The sequence below is a fragment of the Ylistrum balloti genome, unplaced genomic scaffold (assembly GCF_031769215.1).
Source record: "Ylistrum balloti isolate Yb309-2 unplaced genomic scaffold, AGI_CSIRO_Ybal_v1 Utg370042, whole genome shotgun sequence".
In the NCBI taxonomy this organism is placed as follows: domain Eukaryota; kingdom Metazoa; phylum Mollusca; class Bivalvia; order Pectinida; family Pectinidae; genus Ylistrum; species Ylistrum balloti.
The window spans coordinates 2,000,649-2,019,270 of record NW_026782099.1 but is presented as its reverse complement, the minus strand read 5'-3'; the positions used below and the strand labels follow the sequence as shown (position 1 = coordinate 2,019,270).

The window sequence follows — 18,622 nt, the reverse complement described above, 5'->3', positions numbered from 1 at the left end:
CTTCCTTTACAGGATTTTAATGAAGTCAGCGGATACATAGATCGGTGCTAGCAGCAATGGCGAGTGTAAACCTATCAGGTAAAAGTTTATATTAATTAATAGCCGACACATATGATATTTACGTTCCCATTTGTTGATATAGTATGTTTACATGTGACGGGTGGTCTTACTTTCGGTTTCACTTTCTCAGTTGATAACTTACAAATATGTACATACCACAACAGGCCAAAATATATTTCCTAATTTCATAATTTGTGGTAGAGTTTGGAAAATATTTACTCACTTATGTTAAAAGGACAGTTATATTATTCCATGTACACGTAAGGCGCCAGTGTGAAAGAACGATCAATGCACATTTCTGTCAAGTGGCCCGATAGAAATCAAATCTGGGTATCCGCATGGTTCGTAATCCACGGCTTTACTGTAGTACCAATAAGTCAAAGGAGTATGCTCCGTCAGATGGGTGCCAGAGGCCGCATTCAACACTTATGCATAAGCCAGAGTGGTGTGCTCTTTTTGCACGTACATTTTCAACCAAGTGTAGATATCATCATGTTTTACACAAGTACATACTATATAGATAATTACTGACATATGCGCCATGCCACTGTCTTAAACGAGGTGATTCAAACAACATAGAAAATTTACAAATCATGGTGTATGATATTTGTGATATCTGAATTAAATTTAATATGCATTTGAGACACATGCAAAAATGGAGAATACATACATTACATTTGTTGGCTTTACACATGTATTGACATGATATGAGGTCTAATGAAACTGATAGGCAACACAATTCTGACAGAATTTTTGATTAAGGAGAAGCTGGTAACCCATTTAATACATACATGATATCATTTCCTGACTTTCATCACATGTAGATTAGATTGTATCTGTTAAATTCTTTACTAATGATGTATATATGTAGACATAAATGTGGCATTCAATTATGCCTTAGAAACTTAATTTTCATATGAATTTTTTATATATCAACTTGAAGATTCTGACAGTGAAGATGAGAGACCAATGCTGGGTGGTAATTCATTTGTCTCATCGAAAAAACACAAAATGGAAGACATGGGAATATTTCATGCAGAAGGACCTCCTCAGAAAAAAACTAAAAAAGACAAAGGCAGTAGCTACACAGAAAAAGCTAAAAGGATGATGGTGAGCAAATGTCATAAGAAAGGAAAATTCTTCAGAATTTCTATTGATTTATGTAGACAGAGTGTCTGAATACTTACAGTGTTTCGTTCATCTTAAAGAATGGTTATCATCACATTTCCTTGTACAGAAACTTGTTGGTCTAGTTTCTATTCCACAATTTTTATATTATACTCAGTGCATACTTATTAAGAGCCTCACCACTACTTGACAGGGTACATAAGAAAAAGGACAAAAATGTCAATTGTGAAAAGAAAAAAATAGGAGTGAAAAAATATTGATACCAAGATACTGTACTTGTATAAGATACATACATGAATATGTGTACAAAGGTGTCTGTTTTAGTATAATTGTTGATTACATTTCAGCTCAAGTAAAAGAAATATTTCTTTTTAATTTTAGGCATTGATGGGATACCAAGCAGGAAAAGGTTTGGGTAAAAATGAACAGGGTAGAACAGAAATCGTAGAGGCATCTAAACAAAAGGGTCGCAGAGGTTTGGGTCTCCATCTTGCAGCTCTTGAGGCCGATGAGAATGCAGAGTGGGACTTTGAGGCAGAATCTGTGAGTTTAAGTGTCAAAATCTGTCTACAATTGTTAGTCAATATATACATAATATAACATGTCAGGTTAAGTAATTGTGAAACAAATGAGTTTTTTCTGCTCTATATGTAGATAACTATAGAGGAAACAGCTGACTGGCTCCCACGTTGTGAACAGGCAGTACCCGACATTGAGACACTGAGAGACTGGAAAGTTATTGGTCCTGTAAGTATAAGATATTGACTTATTTTTAAAATTGGATAGACTATCATGTGTATAATTTTAAAACTTTATCAAATGTTATATAGGCTTGTATGTATATTGGAAGTTTTACCTATTCAGATGATAATCAAGAATATTGTACAGATAATTTCTGGAAGATTAAGTTAACATGATTGCTCAAGTCACCCACAAAGTTTCTAGATATTTTACTGAAGATCTACTCATCTATTCAAAAAAGAAATCATGGCATACGTAACTGATAATAACTTGTTCTGATAGTGAGTTTATTTTTGTATGTACTTGTCTCTTTCAGATATTCATCAGTTGATTTTATTGATTTGTGACAGTAAATAATACATTGACTTTAAATAATATTTGTTTTAAACATTTTCTTTCATAGAAAAAGCGAACCATTGATGATGAAACAAAGTTTTGTGATGAAGATGTTCTGAGAGGTATTTTGAATAGCAAGGTGGGTAGTTACAAAATGTAATTATGTATGAACTGTATTTAAACCATGGTTGAATTTAATTTCTAATCATTTGGCAATAGTTGGACCATTGTTGGCATAATTATCATCAAATGAAATAATTCAATATATAAAGTACAGCTATCCCAGAAAGGTGTAATGGGTATTGGGTGTAAACATGTACTTTGGCTGACATTTAGTGTACCTTTTACATTGTCCAATGTAATACTCATTTATTACAGTTGCAGTTCAGCTGATGAAGGTGATGTTGTTATGCACAACATATTTTCTCTTGCATGTAATTTATATGAGTTATCTCCCTTATGTTAATGATGCAGAACTTTAATTTTTATTTAAGTGTTCTCTCCCAAGATTATCATTCCAAAAAAAAAGTTATTTATTGATATTGGTAAAGAATTGTGTGAGTATTTTGTCAGTCAAATTTAAGATGCCTAGGTTCTGATGTACATTCTGTCTACATATTCTTACATTTGATGGAAAGGAAGTGGGTCTATTCATCAGTTTAGTACTTCTACTAGTGTGTAATTTATATTGACAGTCTGTGTTTGATGAACTTGAACCAGAGGAGATGAGGAGAGCCAGAACCAAGTCCAACCCATATGAAACAATAAGAGGAGTGTTCTTCCAGAACCGGTTAGTAATGTATCTGAATCTTGTAAGAAATTAAATGTCAGCTGATGTTCTGTATACACAAAAAGTTCTGTTAAAATCATAAACCTTGGAGGCCAATAAGTTTGTATGTATGGAGGATTTAGCAGATTTTCATTATTGCTGAATTATCACTTGGTTAGTTAGATTAATACTATATCATGCAAGATTTTCATGTTAAAGTTACAAAGAGGAATCCTTTGTCCTGTTGAATTATCTGATCGTCAGGTCTTTTTTAGAATAATCATCAGATAATGGGCTGATCATACTGTCCTTTATCCTTGGTCCATCTTCCATCCATCATCTGTCATTTGTCCTTCTGTTCTTCATAAACAAATCTTATTAATGCTATTTCTTTAGTACTGAATAAATAATTCTCAAATTATTGCTACTTTTAGTATTTCTTCTGAATGGACATTCTCGAGTTTGATACATAGGTTTCCATTGGCTTCAGCCCTTGTTTTGCCAGATCAGAAAAAAGGAAATGGCAGACAGGTTCCCGTCAGTTTCAGTCCTTTTGTGCCTGATCAGAAAAAAAGAAATGGCAGACAGGTTCCCGTCAGTTTCAGTCCTTTAGTGCCTGATCAGAAAAAAAGAAATGGCAGACAGGTTCCCGTCAGTTTCAGTCCTTTAGTGCCAGATCAGAAAAAAGGAAATGGCAGACAGGTTCCCGTCAGTTTCAGTCCTTTTGTGCCTGATCAGAAAAAAAGAAATGGCAGACAGGTTCCCGTCAGTTTCAGTCCTTTAGTGCCTGATCAGAAAAAAAGAAATGGCAGACAGTTTCCCGTCAGTTTCAGTCCTTTAGTGCCTGATCAGAAAAAAAGAAATGGCAGACAGGTTCCCGTCAGCATCAGTCCTTTAGTGCCTGATCAGAAAAAAACAAATGGCAGACATGTCTCCCTTGTTTTTTGATGCTTCCTTATGATGGATTTACCTGTCAATACAACACATCTATGTAAATAATAGAAAAGGAGGGAAAAGATCCAACTTAAAAAGAAGTAATGTAGACCATATCTCTCAGGGATCTCTTGTTTGTTAAAAGTGTTTTTATTGGGTGTAAATTACTGTATTTTAATTGTCAACATGATATCAGGTCTCCTTACTTCAGAGGTCTTCCATGTTTTCATCCATTACGGTTCCTCTTGGATTCTGTGTAATTCTTTAAACATTGGTTCATACTGAAGTTGATTTTATATATAATACAGTACAGCTGTTATCAGAAATATTATACCACTGCTTCAGTTTGTCATAAGAACATGTGATATAAGTTTAATAGACAACAATAATCTATACTAAACGTTTCCTCTACATTTTAGGTATGCTGATATATATGTGTTTAACATATCGTCTTGTATAATTCATCATTGTAATAACATGGTAATATTTTGTATGTTTCAGGGCAGCTATGAAGATGGCAAACATGGATGCTGTACTGGATTTTATGTTTACAAAACCTGAAACAGTAGACGGGGTGAGAGACAGATATTTGTTAGTTTATAAATCCTGAGACAGTAGAAGGGGTGAGAGTCAGGTGTTTGTTAGTTTATAAATCCTGAGACAGTAGAAGGGGTGAGAGTCAGGTGTTTGTTAGTTTATAAATCCTGAGACAGTAGAAGGGGTGAGAGTCAGGTGTTTGTTAGTTTATAAAGCTTGAGACAGTAGAAGGGGTGAGAGTCAGGTGTTTGTTAGTTTATAAATCCTGAGACAGTAGAAGGGGTGAGAGTCAGGTGTTTGTTAGTTTATAAAGCTTGAGACAGTAGAAGGGGTGAGAGTCAGGTGTTTGTTAGTTTATAAAGCTTGAGACAGTAGAAGGGGTGAGAGTCAGGTGTTTGTTAGTTTATAAAGCTTGAGACAGTAGAAGGGGTGAGAGTTAGGTGTTTGTTAGTTTATAAAGCTTGAGACAGTAGAAGGGGTGAGAGTCAGGTGTTTGTTAGTTTATAAATCCTGAGACAGTAGAAGGGGTGAGAGTCAGGTGTTTGTTGGTTTATAAAGCTTGAGACAGTAGAAGGGTGAGAGTCAGATATTTGTTAGTTTATAAATCCTGAGACAAAAGAAGTGGTGAAAGACAGATATTTGTTAGTTCGTGAAACGTGGAACAGAGAAATGGTGAGAGTCAGATATTTGTTATTTGCATGAACATGTGTAATTTAGTCTTATATCATTAGAAGACCAACTTTGTATGGACAGCAGAACTCTGTCATTAAATCTGCTACACATTTGTATATTGTTAGTCATAGATAAATTGTTTCAATATTCCTAGAAATCTCTGATCAACCCTGGTGAGCTGCTGTACTTTGCAGACATCTGTGCAGGACCTGGAGGATTCAGTGAGTACATTCTCTGGAGGACTAAAGGGGATGCTAAAGGCTTTGGAATGACCCTTAAAGGCGCCTGTGACTTTAAGTTAGAAGAGTTCTTTGCTGGTCCAGCTGAGATGTTTGAACCTCACTATGGTAAATATATCATATTTTAATGACATATCTTCAATAGGGTATTTTTAAAGTTGCAGCTCACTTTTCATATTAAATAGTAAGCAAAAAAACTTCTGACACAAACTATCAAAAGTAATGTCCATAAAATAATGCAATTTCTGTCACATGGCTACTTTTATTGGTTGTTAGGTGTAGGAGGGATGGAAGGAGATGGTGACATTTTCAACCCAGCTAATCAGGCAGAATTCATCAAGTTTGTACATGAGAGCACAGAGGGACTAGGCGTCCATTTTGTCATGGCAGATGGAGTAAGTTTTTTAATCTACAATAGTGTACATTTCTTTGATATAGATCATTTGTAAAATTAATCTTTAAATTGACATTATCCTAAAATCTTATCACTTAAATGTTTCAAAACTTTTCTAAAGAAACTCACCAATTAGCTTGAAATCTTCACCAGTAATACAGTGATGTTGATCATATTGATGTTTTATTAAAGAATATTCAGGATGTGGAAATTTGTTATGGAAAGTGAAAGAAATGAACAATTAAGTGAGTTGTGTTATTTCAGGGTTTTTCAGTGGAGGGACAAGAAAACATACAGGAAATTCTGTCAAAGCAGTTGTATTTATGTCAGTTCCTAGTGGCAATATCAATCCTTAGAACAGGTAAGTGTTGTGATAGTACATCACTAGATAACACTATACAGAAATACTCAAAGGATGACTGTTTCATGTCTCAAAATTTTAATTGAAAATAAGATTTCATATTCTGTAAGAGAGTCAGTATTTTTGGTAGTGACAGTAAAAATGATTATTGTTTTTGATGGTGTTTAACACAAGTTTTGATGCTATGCTCGCCTTTAAATCTGGCCATCTCCACAACAATTTTAATGTACAAGTTCTGATTATGCTGTCAAATGTATTGTCTCAAATTATTCCCTGACATAAAGAGACACATCGAATAAACACAGACAGTAAAATTGGAAAGAAGGAGATATTCGCCTTTTGCACTAATTACATTGGGACGTGGGAGCTAAAACATGCCTATAGAGTCTCTGCTACAATCATTCAGTGAATGAGAGTTCCATCTTAACCTAGAATGAGATGATAGAAATTTAAACAATTGTTTAACCTCCATGTAAAAATATGGAATTCTCATTAATTTTTAAATGTTTTAAGTTTTGGTAGGTTTATACAATAAAAGTTGTTACAATATTAATATTGATTATAGTGAATGTCTATAGATATGGATGTGATTTTCATAAAAAATGACAACAATTATGAATTTATTAACTAGTAGTTACTCTCAATGCATTCCAGGTGGACACTTTGTGTGTAAGCTGTTTGACCTGTTTACCCCCTTTAGTATGGGGTTGGTATATTTGATGTATCGTATATTTGACCGTGTGTCAATCTTTAAACCTGTCACCAGCAGACCAGCCAACTCAGAAAGGTAAGTAGAAAAATTAAATGTAAGCCATGTTTGAGAGGACCGTGGAATCACCAAAATAAAACAGGGTGTCCACCACACACCTTTGCCAAGTCGTAGATCCTTCTGATTTTAAATGCTCTCAGGCTCCTGCCCTTCTACAGTCACTGAAATCTTTGGAGCTTTTAGATCATACCCAGTTTATGGTGTTGAATTAATGTGATGAAGTTTGAATAACATAGTATTTGTTAAAGTCAGTCAACATGACATGTTTCGGTACATTGTATGAGATGTTTTAGTTACAGTGTTTGGCATTATGTAGATACAATGTATTACATATTATAAGTACAATGTATGAAATGTTTGTGGTACAATGTATGTTTTTTTGTATGACTTGTTTTAGGTACAATGTATGACATATTTTAGGTACAATGTATGACATGTTTTAGGTACAATGTATGACATGTTTTAGGTACAATGTATGACATGTTTTAGGTACAATGTATGACATGTTTTAGGTACAATGTATGACTTGTTTTAGGTACAATGTATGACATATTTTTGGTGCAATGTATGACTTGTTTTAGGTACAATGTATGACATATTTTAGTTACAATTTATGACTTGTTTTAGGTACAATGTATGACATATTTTAGGTACAATGTATGACATGTTTTAGGTACAATGTATGACATGTTTTAGGTACAATGTATGACATGTTTTAGGTACAATGTGTGACTTGTTTAGGTACAATGTATGACATGTTTTAGGTACAATGTATGACATGTTTAGGTACAATGTATGACTTGTTTTAGGTACAATGTATGACTTGTTTAGGTACAATGTATGACATGTTTTAGGTACAATGTATGACATGTTTTAGGTACAATGTATGACTTGTTTAGGTACAATGTATGACATGTTTTAGGTACAATGTATGACATGTTTTAGGTACAATGTATGACTTGTTTTAGGTACAATGTATGACTTGTTTAGGTACAATGTATGACATGTTTTAGGTACAATGTATGACATGTTTTAGGTACAATGTATGACATGTTTTAGGTACTATGTATGACTTGTTTTAGGTACAATGTATGACTTGTTTTAGGTACAATGTATGACATGTTTTAGGTACAATGTATGACTTGTTTTAGGTACAATGTATGACATGTTTTAGGTACAATGTATGACTTGTTTTAGGTACAATGTATGACTTGTTTTAGGTACAATGTATGACTTGTTTTAGGTACAATGTATGACATGTTTTAGATACAATGTATGACTTGTTTTTAGGTACAATGTATGACATCTTTTAGGTACAATGTATGACTTGTTTTAGGTACAATGTATGACATATTTTAGGTACAATGTATGACATGTTTTAGGTACAATATATGACTTGTTTTAGGTACATTGTATGCCGGAACCTGAAAGAGGACCGAGAACCTGTTCGGCAATACATGCATGAGATCAACCTTGACCTTAACAAGTTGATGTCATCCTTGTCAGTGGCGGATGTTAATGAGATTGTACCAGATTCAGTACTGGAGGAGGATGCGGAGTTTTTCCAGTACATGTATGAATCCAATGTGCTGTAAGTATATTACTTGATACGCCAAATTTTGTTGGTTCACCACAGATTATGACCAATGCTTCTATTTCACAGGTATAACCTTTTTGTGAGGATGTAGGTATCATTTGCTGAACAGAGTAGATCAGGAATCTCAAGATAGGGTCTCCATTCCTCCCTCCTTCCCTCCCTTCATCACCCCCGCTTAATATCTCTGTATGTGCTACACTGTTGATAAAGCTACAACTGACATTGTATAGAGCTGTACTACTGACTGTTTGTTTCAGATGCTGCATTTGGCCTACATTTTATGCTGCAATATTTCATGTTTTAGAGAATTTTTTTGTAATACTGTACAAACTGAAGTCTACATAGTGGTTACCATATTGTAAGAAAATTGTGAGGCTTAAATTAAAATGTGGCTAATTTGTAGATAAAATAGAAAAAAAACCAATAACACCTGGCTCTGTGACCTAAGTATTGTAGTGACTTTTAACCCAGAATATATTATATATGTACTAACTAACCTACCTATATTTCTAACCGTATTGAGTTTGTCAGTATGGGGACAACTTATTGCAAGTTGTCATAGCCTGAACAGAAGAATTTGTCCAGTGAGAAAAAAGGCTGGATTAAACACCTGGTTTAAAGAGCACATTGTAATTGACTTTACAAAGAAGTATTTGTAGATTTGTAAAAGAAATTTAAAAAATGAAAAAAAAAAAATGATATTAGATGGTTTAGTGTACATATTGTATACATTTGTGTTTAGACTTGGTAGAGTACAGATCACAAGCCTGAGGAAGATACAGACATTTACACAGAACAGGTAAAACATGTTTTAATATATGATGTAATGATGTGATGATTGGTATCAACACCTGTTTTCAGCTCTCTATACTGGAACCATACGTATTATAACTCAAACAGATCTTAGTGAATTTCTTCTCTGTATATTTCTTTTTAAATAAATTATTTGTTGATATGAGAACCTCATTAATGCCCAGTGCATACATACATGTACATATGTTACATTATTGTTAATTGTGTAACAATAGCCAAAAATAACAATAAATCAACACAATGCATCATATACAGTAATGTTGTTGATTCGAAGGTTCCTTATATTAATTACTTGTCGTAATTGTACCTAAGTTTGATATATATTGAAATCAATCAATAAATCAATAAATCAATCAATAAATCAATCAATCAATCAAATCAATCAATCAATCAATCAATCAATCAATCAATGCATGCATGCATACATACATACACACGCACATACATACTTACATACATACATTTGTCTATTTTAGACTAGATCATACAGCTATACAATGTCAACATGTAAAAGATGTTTCTGAAATATTTGTTTTTTGACAAAGCCATCATAAACTGTATTTTTAATCATTTAAGTGCAAAATTGTGACGGTGATGTGTGCTTTGGTAGAATTTCCGTGATGGTATTTGAATTTGTTATAATAATATTCCTGTTTGATTGTATCTAAGATTGTCAGCTGTGATATTTCAGTGATCTGTATGAGGGACGTCAATCAGACATTCGACGGCAGTGTTTGGAGCGCTGGGAGGTATGTTTCTATATCACCCTCATAATACACAAGTTAACATTTAACATATTCATCACTTCTGAATCAATATCTAGTTATAATTTCTAATACCAGATGTAGTTTTAACTCCTGGTACCAGTGTAGTTTTAACTCCTGGTACCAATGTAGCGATAACTCCTGAAACAATATCTTGTTTTAACTCCTGGTTCCAGTGTAGTTATAACTCCTGGTTCCAGTGTAGTTATAAGTCCTGGTACCAGTGTAGTTATAAGTCCTGGTACCAGTGTAGTTATAAGTCCTGGTACCAGTGTAGTTATAAATCCTGGTACCAGATGTGCTTATTACTGCTTGTACCAGATCTACTTATAATTTCTGAAATCAGATTTAGTTATAACTCCTTAAACCATATCTAGTTATAACTCCTTAAACCATATCTAGTTATAACTCCTTAAACCATATCTAGTTATAACTCCTTAAACCATATCTAGTTATAACTCCTTAAACCAGATCTAGTTATAACTCCTTAAACCATATCTAGTTATAACTCCTTAAACCAGATCTAGTTATAACTCCTTAAACCATATCTAGTTATAACTCCTTAAACCATATCTAGTTATAACTCCTTAAACCAGATCTAGTTATAACTCCTTAAACCATATCTAGTTATAACTCCTTAAACCATATCTAGTTTTAACTCCTGAAACCATATATTGATAACTTTTGAAAGTAGATCAAGAATGTTATGATATCTATAATATATTTATGATAATGTAATTAAAAATAAGGACTTTCATTTTATCACATTTCATGAATTTCTCACATGAATTTCAAATTAGTAATAAACAAAACAGTTCTGAAGTAAACATCTTGATGGACACAATCTGTCATGTATATATGTGTATGAAGTTTTAGGAAATGTCCTTAGATATATACTTTTAAGTATTGGTTAAAACTTAAACTGAATCTACTTGTAAATGATGATCACTGGCATTGCTTTTTTTATTCTCTCTCACACAGGTACCTGATGAAGTCAGATCAGCTCCGAGTAAAGAGGACCCCTACAGAAAGTTTCAGGAAATCACACAGGTAAAACTTTGACATAAACTTTCAGGAATTCCTGCTAGTTTCACTTAAATGGAAGCATTCAACAGGAAATTGCACAGACAAAACCTCAATTAGAAAAGTTAAAGAAATCACACAGGTCACTCTTACCTACGTCTTAACCTTAAACATACATCGAATAAAAAGTTTGTACGGGTTTGATCTCCTACACTACTGGTAATTAGAACATCATACATTGGTTATTGGTTTATCTTGGTGAAGTGGTGTTTCATATGTGGATTGTCTAACCTACATTTTGACCTTTGACCTTGAAAGAGAAGGTTCGTTCGAGCTGTGTCTCTTACGCTACTAGTCATCGGATTTTCAGATTAGTGTATGCGTTCACCTCTGTGAGCATTTGTGTTGGTAGGGGACTGTAATTCACAATATTCTCTTGTTTGTTTAAAGGATGAAGATGAAGATTTCTTCGAGCGTTCGGTCACCCACCTAACACATGAAAGTCTGGCAGCTATAAAAACACCTTATGACTACAGATGTTATGTGGTTGGAGGACTAGAGAGGAAGCGATGGTATATATTAGGGCTAGGGGTACGTATTTGTGTTATTAGCACACACTGGTTTGTGGCAGTCAGCATGATTTTGTAAGGTAAATGTTATTTCACTTGTGTACAAACAATTTTTATGTTGCAACTCAATGACAAGGATACTTTGTTGTTACAGAGGTCCCATGTGTTCAAATGGGATGGAAACCCTAAAACTAAATGGAGGAAGATGGAAGAAAATATGAGAATTGAGCTTCCTTACAAGACTCTCATTGAAGTAGAGTTTGTACAGGAGTTAAAAGGGGAGGTAAGTTGATCTGACTGACATTATTTGGTCAGAAAAACTTATCACTTTACAGATAAAGTTGAGTAAAAAGTGAGTTTTACTTAAAATCTTCTTTTATGCAAGTCTAAAGTACAACCTTGATTATCTGAGATGTGTTTTTTATCAAACTGACGTACTTAGGATTTTCTTTATATGCAGAAGATCAAATCATTTTTCAGTAAATCAGTTGATGTACTAGAGTATAGAGTGAATTGGTAAAGGATATGGTACAAAAACCTGTACTGTAAAACGTATAAGACTCCAGTATAAAGATTGTTCTATATTTAGCTGTTTAAGAGTAAGAGTGATAGATTTACATGTATATAGCTGGATCACTTAAGCATATGTGACCTTTGACCTTGCCAGGGTATGGGGCAGAAGAGACTGATGACACTTCATGCACTAGATGCCTTGTTTCTGTATGGGAAGGATGTTAGGAACTTGCACTTCAATGAGCGGTATGTAAACTCCATGACATTAATTTATCACTGCAACCCATGTGATTGTTTATGTAATAACGATATGGAAATTTGACCATTAATTCTTTGGCTGTATGCTCATATGTATCGCTCTGCACTGTTTGAAATTACAGAAAGGTTTGTTGTAATTTGTATTCCACAGAATGGAAAAGCTGAAGAAATTTGTGAAGTCCATCAACAAACCTACAAGGTCAGACCTGGTCCAGATTGTGGTGCCCAACATCTTCAGACTAGAACACATTGAACAGATATTTGAAAGGTGAAATTTGATACCTAAATTTATTGTGTTATCTGATGCTGAGTTTTAATTTATTGCCAGTTGATCTATATTTTATCCAGTACATATATATGTATAAGTTGTAAAGTTATGAAGAAAATACATAGATACACTGTGAAAAATACTGCTCATTTTGGAGTTGCTTGTATTCTGTTTTCCCACGATCCATGAAGAGATTCTGAAACAACCTTGTCTTAATAACATGTAGATTAGCCATGAAGAAGGTGAAGGGCTCGAGTCAGCCCAGACTGTGTTACTCTCCTCCGGACAGACAAGATGGCCGAAGTTTTCTACCTACAGGTGTCTGCTTTGTCAAGACTTGTAAAGGTAGGTAGTTAACGAAGAAAACATGGCTTCGTCAAACTTGACAGATGATTGCTTTGAGTTGACCACACATACTTTACTTTCTGTTTATAGATCACAAGGACTTTACGTCTGTTTATAGATCACGAGGACTTTATGTTCTGTTTTATAGACCACAAGGACTTTATGTTCTGTTTTATAGATCACAAGGACTTTATGTTCTGTTTTATAGATCACAAAGACTTTACTTTCTTTTTATAGATCACAAGGACTTTACTTTCTGTTTATAGACCACAAGGATTTATGTTCTGTTTTATAGATCACAAGGACTTTATGTTCTGTTTTATAGATCACAAAGACTTTACTTTCTTTTTATAGATCACAAGGACTTTATGTTCTGTTTTATAGATCACAAGGACTTTACTTTCTTTTTATAGATCACAAGGACTTTACGTCTGTATATAGATCACAAGGACTTTACGTCTGTTTATAGATCACATGTACTTTACGTTCTGTTTATAGATCACAAGGACTACTTTTTTCATAGATTATAAGGACTTTACATCCTGTTTATAGATCACAAGGACTTCAAGTTCTGTTTACAGATCACATGTACTTTACTTTCTGTTTTATAGATCACAAGGACTTTACATTTTTTTATAGATTATAAGGACTTTACATCCTCTTTACAGATCATACTTTACTTTCTGTTTATAGATCCATGGACAATAGCTCTAAGTAGATCACAAGGAAGGAAATATTTCTATAATCTTCTCACCAAAGAATCAAAGTTTGAAATTCCAAGAGAAAGCATAGCCTCTGTGAGGTAAGTGAATTTCTATGAAGCTGTAAACAGCACGTTTAATCTTCTGATCCTTACAGCATTGTTTTATATATATGTGTCTGTATAAGACACCTTGTGTAAATAACAGGGCCATGATATAAACCTCTTCAATTTTGAAACATGTAATGTGTAAGTGTCCTCCATTAAATACAAAATTATCATTATTTCTGTGAATATTGAATGGTATTTACAAAAAGTTTTCACTTAAATGGATACAATGTATAGTTTATCGAGACTTATTACAGTGTAGTATTCACTGAAGATTCCTGTAATGTAAACATATTCCAGATGTTGAACACAACAGAGCGATCTTCGGATCAGTTGATTTGTGATCCTACATTTTGGATGTTTGATGTTCTCTGAGCAATTCTTTAGCATACTTACACAGGGGCACCAAGTCTTACGGTGCTGTTTAGTTTACATTGTATTTATGTGTAAGCTGGTATGTGATTGATCTGCAGGGACACCAAGCTGAACACATGGTGGTGGGTATGGGAGGAGGGAGTGAAGATCCATGACAGCCAGTCGTTTTATCCACATGCAGACAAGGTGTCAAAGGAAGAACTTGTCAATGTCATCCACGGACTATTAGAGAGACTAACTGGTCATCGATGATCCATCCAACGGTCAGAGCTGACAACTGAACATGAATGGTAAAACATTCACTGGACCGTGCTGAAAACTAGCCAGCCCAGTGCTTACAGATGACCAGCCATGGGAGCACATGCATAAAATCTGAAATGAATACTCATTTGGGGAGAAACTGTACTCATTCATTAGGAACCTGTTAGGTCAGACGAAATGTGTCAGTGCTACATGCTGTGAATATCAAATACATTGGTTTGGTGTAGAAACTTTACTTTTTATCAGTAATTTTATTTTAAAACTTTGAAACATGATTAGGTACATATTTAGTTCTGTAGGCAGGTTATTTATGATTATGGAGGTATTTTATGATTATATCGGTATATGTGTGACCACGGAAGGCATTAAATGATATTGTCTTCAATCGGTAGCTCTGTGGCAACAGACTTAGTTAAAAGATAACATAACTTTACATGTGCAGCTGTAGACTTGTCACAAGATATCGGTATAATGAAGCTCCTCATGAAGCTGGATGAATGTAGCTTTACATTTAGATAGTAAATCATACAGTGTTAGACATTACATGTATATGTAGTTCCATACCAGTAGGAATACAAACGTTGTTCGGAGGATGACCAATGTCCGATTTTTGTAATTGTTAGCGGATATAGCTTCTTAACTTGTCTTCAGATATTATTAGATGGCTTAGGAGTGAATTCCTAAGTTATGAGGTGATCACGTAGCTGTAAGACTGCTACATAGACACAATTAGGTGGCACCACGGTTGTAACGCTAAGGATGTCGTTAGGTGGTCCTAAAGCAGAGACTGCAGAGGACATTGGAAGGCAGCTATAATGCTCTGTGTCAATGTCATTAGAAACTAGGAGACTGCTGACGTCATTATAATGTGGTCTTACAGCTGCAGAAGTGTTAGCATCGCTAGAAGGTGGTCCTAAAGCTGTGGGACTGTTGACATCATAAGAAGGTAGTCCTAAAGCTGTCAGACTGTTGACATCGTTAGAAGGTGGTCCTAAAGCTGTAAGACTGTTGACATCGTTAGAAGGTGGTCCTAAAATTGTAAGACTGTTGACATCGTTAGAATGTGGTCCTAAAACTGTAAGACTATTGACATCGTTAGAAGGTGGTCCTAAAACTGTAAGACTGTTGACATCGTTAGAAGGTGGTCCTAAAATTGTAAGACTGTTGACATCGTTAGAAGGTGGTCCTGAAGATGAGGGACTGTTGACATCATTTGAAGTTGGTCCTAAAGATGAAGGAATACTTACATCGGTAGAAGCAGGTTCTGAATTGGAGACTGCAGACAACGTTGATAGTCCTCTAACCGTTGAACTGCTATGATTGTTAGAAGATGGTCCTAAATCTGAGACTGCAGATGTTGTTAGATTGCCCTAAAGTTTTGGGACAGTAGACGGATTTCGATTGTCCTTAAGTCATCGTCGTTTAAAGTTTATCCTAAAGCTGTCAGACTGTTGACACAAGTCTCAATGAACAATTTCATAAACTACGACAAATCTCAATGAACAATTTCTATCCTAAGTAAATCGTTCACATTCTCGCCAACCGGGTATTTTGTTTCTACAGATTCAGCGCACCTGTCAACAACATTATAATTCATACTCAAGATTGGTTAAATGAGGGTGAATTAAAAACGAACAAAAGACCAAAGCATCACATGTTACGGAAGGTAAAGCGTCTTCTGCTTCATTGACGTTGTGTTGAGATTCTAAAGCTGTGAGACTATGGACGACATTAGAAAGCTACCCTAAAGCTAGGAGACTGTTCGTGACATTAGAATGTGGTCCTGAATCTGTGAGACTTCGGACGTCATTAAAAAGTTATCCTGAAGCTTTTGAATTGTGACTGTGGTCAGGTAACTTTGTAGTTGAGATTGCGAACGTTTTAAGAAGGCATCCTAAAGCTGTGAAACTGTGAACGATATCAGAATGTGTCCTGATTCTGTGAGACTACCGACGTAATTAAAATGTGATCCTAAAGCGTTGAGACTGCAGATATTGTTAGAAGGCAGTCCTAAAGTTATGAGAATGCGGATGTGGTTACAGATACCAAATATAGCTTCCTAGTTGTGTAAGTTTGCAAATAATTTTAGATGACCCATAGTTGTGAGAATGTGGTCTTGTTTTTGACTGAAAAATAGATGTCTAAGAAGAGAGGAAATAATATGAGTGCGTGTGGATATCAGAAAAAATAAAGCAACAATTGAAATATGATCTCCTTTAATACATTTAGCTTGAGTTTTAAAATAAATGAAATGTTAAATTCTTCATCGGGCTTCATTAGTTTTTTTTGCATCTCATTTGTCAGCGCGACTCATCAAAACACATTAACAAGTGTATCATAGTATTATCTCATTTGACATGTTTTAAGTATGATGGCCAATCGAGTTTAACCACATTGCAACCCTCACTACCTTTCAGAACATAAAAAAGAAGTACCATGTGTGAACATAGAACTAGGTTTACAACTACACATTCGGTACTAGAAAACGTGTTGTTTGTCATGTGTTTTTTTCACGGAAATCTTGATACTGGGACCGTTTCATTAAATGATCGATAACGTGAAGACTTGGTAATATCTATGTTAGCTATGCTACATAAATGTCTTTACAAGATATATATTGTGTATTAAGTATCGTCGAAAAAAGGCAGAACATAAATACGCACAATAGGAATGCTGGTAATTATAACAGTTTAAAGCACTTTAATATCAAATCAAATGCAACTTGAACATGTGAAAACCATTGGTTAGTGAAACAGGTGTGTTTCTATCATCATACGAGCTAAGACTGTCTCTGTTGACTTCGTTGTAGGTAAAGATGGAGATAAACGGATGATAAACAAGACATCAGTATATTATTAGAGTTTTGATTTCAGCTCGTCGATAAATTCATCCTCGTATTAAGATAAAAACAAATCAGCAAGGAAAGGGAAATATTGACATATTGAAGTCCCTATGGATATGTGAACAGACTGTTAGATGATCGCCCAACTCAACAAAGATATTATCAGCCAGAAACTCAAGTCATATTTTGCTGTGGCGTACTTTTCGGTAGTAACCAAAAAGGTACAGTGTAGTAGGGGCAAGCCAACATTAATTATAATCAACGTATTTGTCTTTTGACGATGTCGATACGATTTATAGTGCGTTTAGAAATACAATCAAGATCTTTGGATGAAAGAACAAAACTTTGAACGATGTAGGTACGATTTCCAGTCTGTTTAGAAATACAGATCTTTGGGCGATGTAGGTACGATTCCCAGTGTGTTTAGAAATACAGATCTTTGGGCGATGTAGGTACGATTTCCAATGTGTTTAGAAATACAGATCTTTGCTCGATGTAGGTACGATTTCTAGTGTGTTTAGAAATACAGATCTTTGGACGATGAAGGCACGATTTCTAATGTATTTAGAAATACATATCTTTGGATGATGTAGGTACGATTTCCAATGTGTTTAGAAATATAGATACATTATGTATCCAAAGCTACGTGCCGGTCATGTTGCTGGTCATGTGGTGATATTTAATATGGTAGAAACCGAAACAGCTGTTAGTGATAATAAACAAACATAACAACTGAAGGGACAATACAAAAATCTTTGTTTATTGGTATAACCAAAGAACCGATCGAATGATAAGTATCAACACACAACAAGAAAAAAATTATATGATGAATACAACATGAACGAATCAAAAGACAACCCAATATTTCTCGTTATCATTAACTACCACAAGTCTTAATGAACAAATTTCATAAACTACCACAAATCTCAATGAACAATTTCTATCCTAAGTAAATCGTTCACATTCTCGCCAACCGGGTATTTTGTTTCTACAGATTCAGCGCACCTGTCAACAACATTATAATTCAAACTCGAGATTGGTTAAATGAGAGTGAATTAAAAACGAATAAAAGACCAAAACATCACATGTTACGGAATGTAAAGCGTCGTCTGCTTTATTGACGAAAGCCACCATGGAACACATCTAACTGTCACAGTTTTTATCAACAAATCTCTCCAGACACTGCGGTATAACGCCGTTTTGGCTCCGTTAGATTAAGAAATGAAATATTCACTACAAATCGATTA

At 34.5% G+C, this 18,622-nt stretch overlaps 2 protein-coding genes across 2 annotated transcripts in view; one reads left to right on the top strand and one right to left on the bottom strand.

Moving 5' to 3' along the window:
* On the top strand, positions 1-16,797 carry LOC132549076 (cap-specific mRNA (nucleoside-2'-O-)-methyltransferase 1-like). Its single transcript, XM_060212979.1, has 22 exons — positions 1-78; positions 1,004-1,170; positions 1,570-1,731; positions 1,843-1,935; positions 2,333-2,404; positions 2,961-3,055; positions 4,469-4,541; positions 5,331-5,523; positions 5,692-5,810; positions 6,074-6,170; positions 6,825-6,957; positions 8,345-8,530; positions 9,279-9,335; positions 10,041-10,098; positions 11,095-11,163; positions 11,587-11,727; positions 11,860-11,988; positions 12,373-12,464; positions 12,628-12,744; positions 12,971-13,089; positions 13,783-13,891; positions 14,371-16,797. Exons 1-22 carry the CDS (start codon positions 57-59, stop codon positions 14,522-14,524), a joined length of 2,457 nt encoding a protein of 818 aa, XP_060068962.1. The 5' UTR covers positions 1-56; the 3' UTR covers positions 14,525-16,797.
* LOC132549142 (protein eyes shut-like) overlaps positions 15,214-18,622 on the bottom strand; it is a 28,016-nt gene continuing 24,607 nt past the window's right edge. Inside the window, exon 16 of the mRNA XM_060213064.1 lies at positions 15,214-15,903. Coding sequence (XP_060069047.1) covers positions 15,214-15,903 — 690 coding nt within the window. The remainder of the gene's footprint in view (positions 15,904-18,622) is intronic.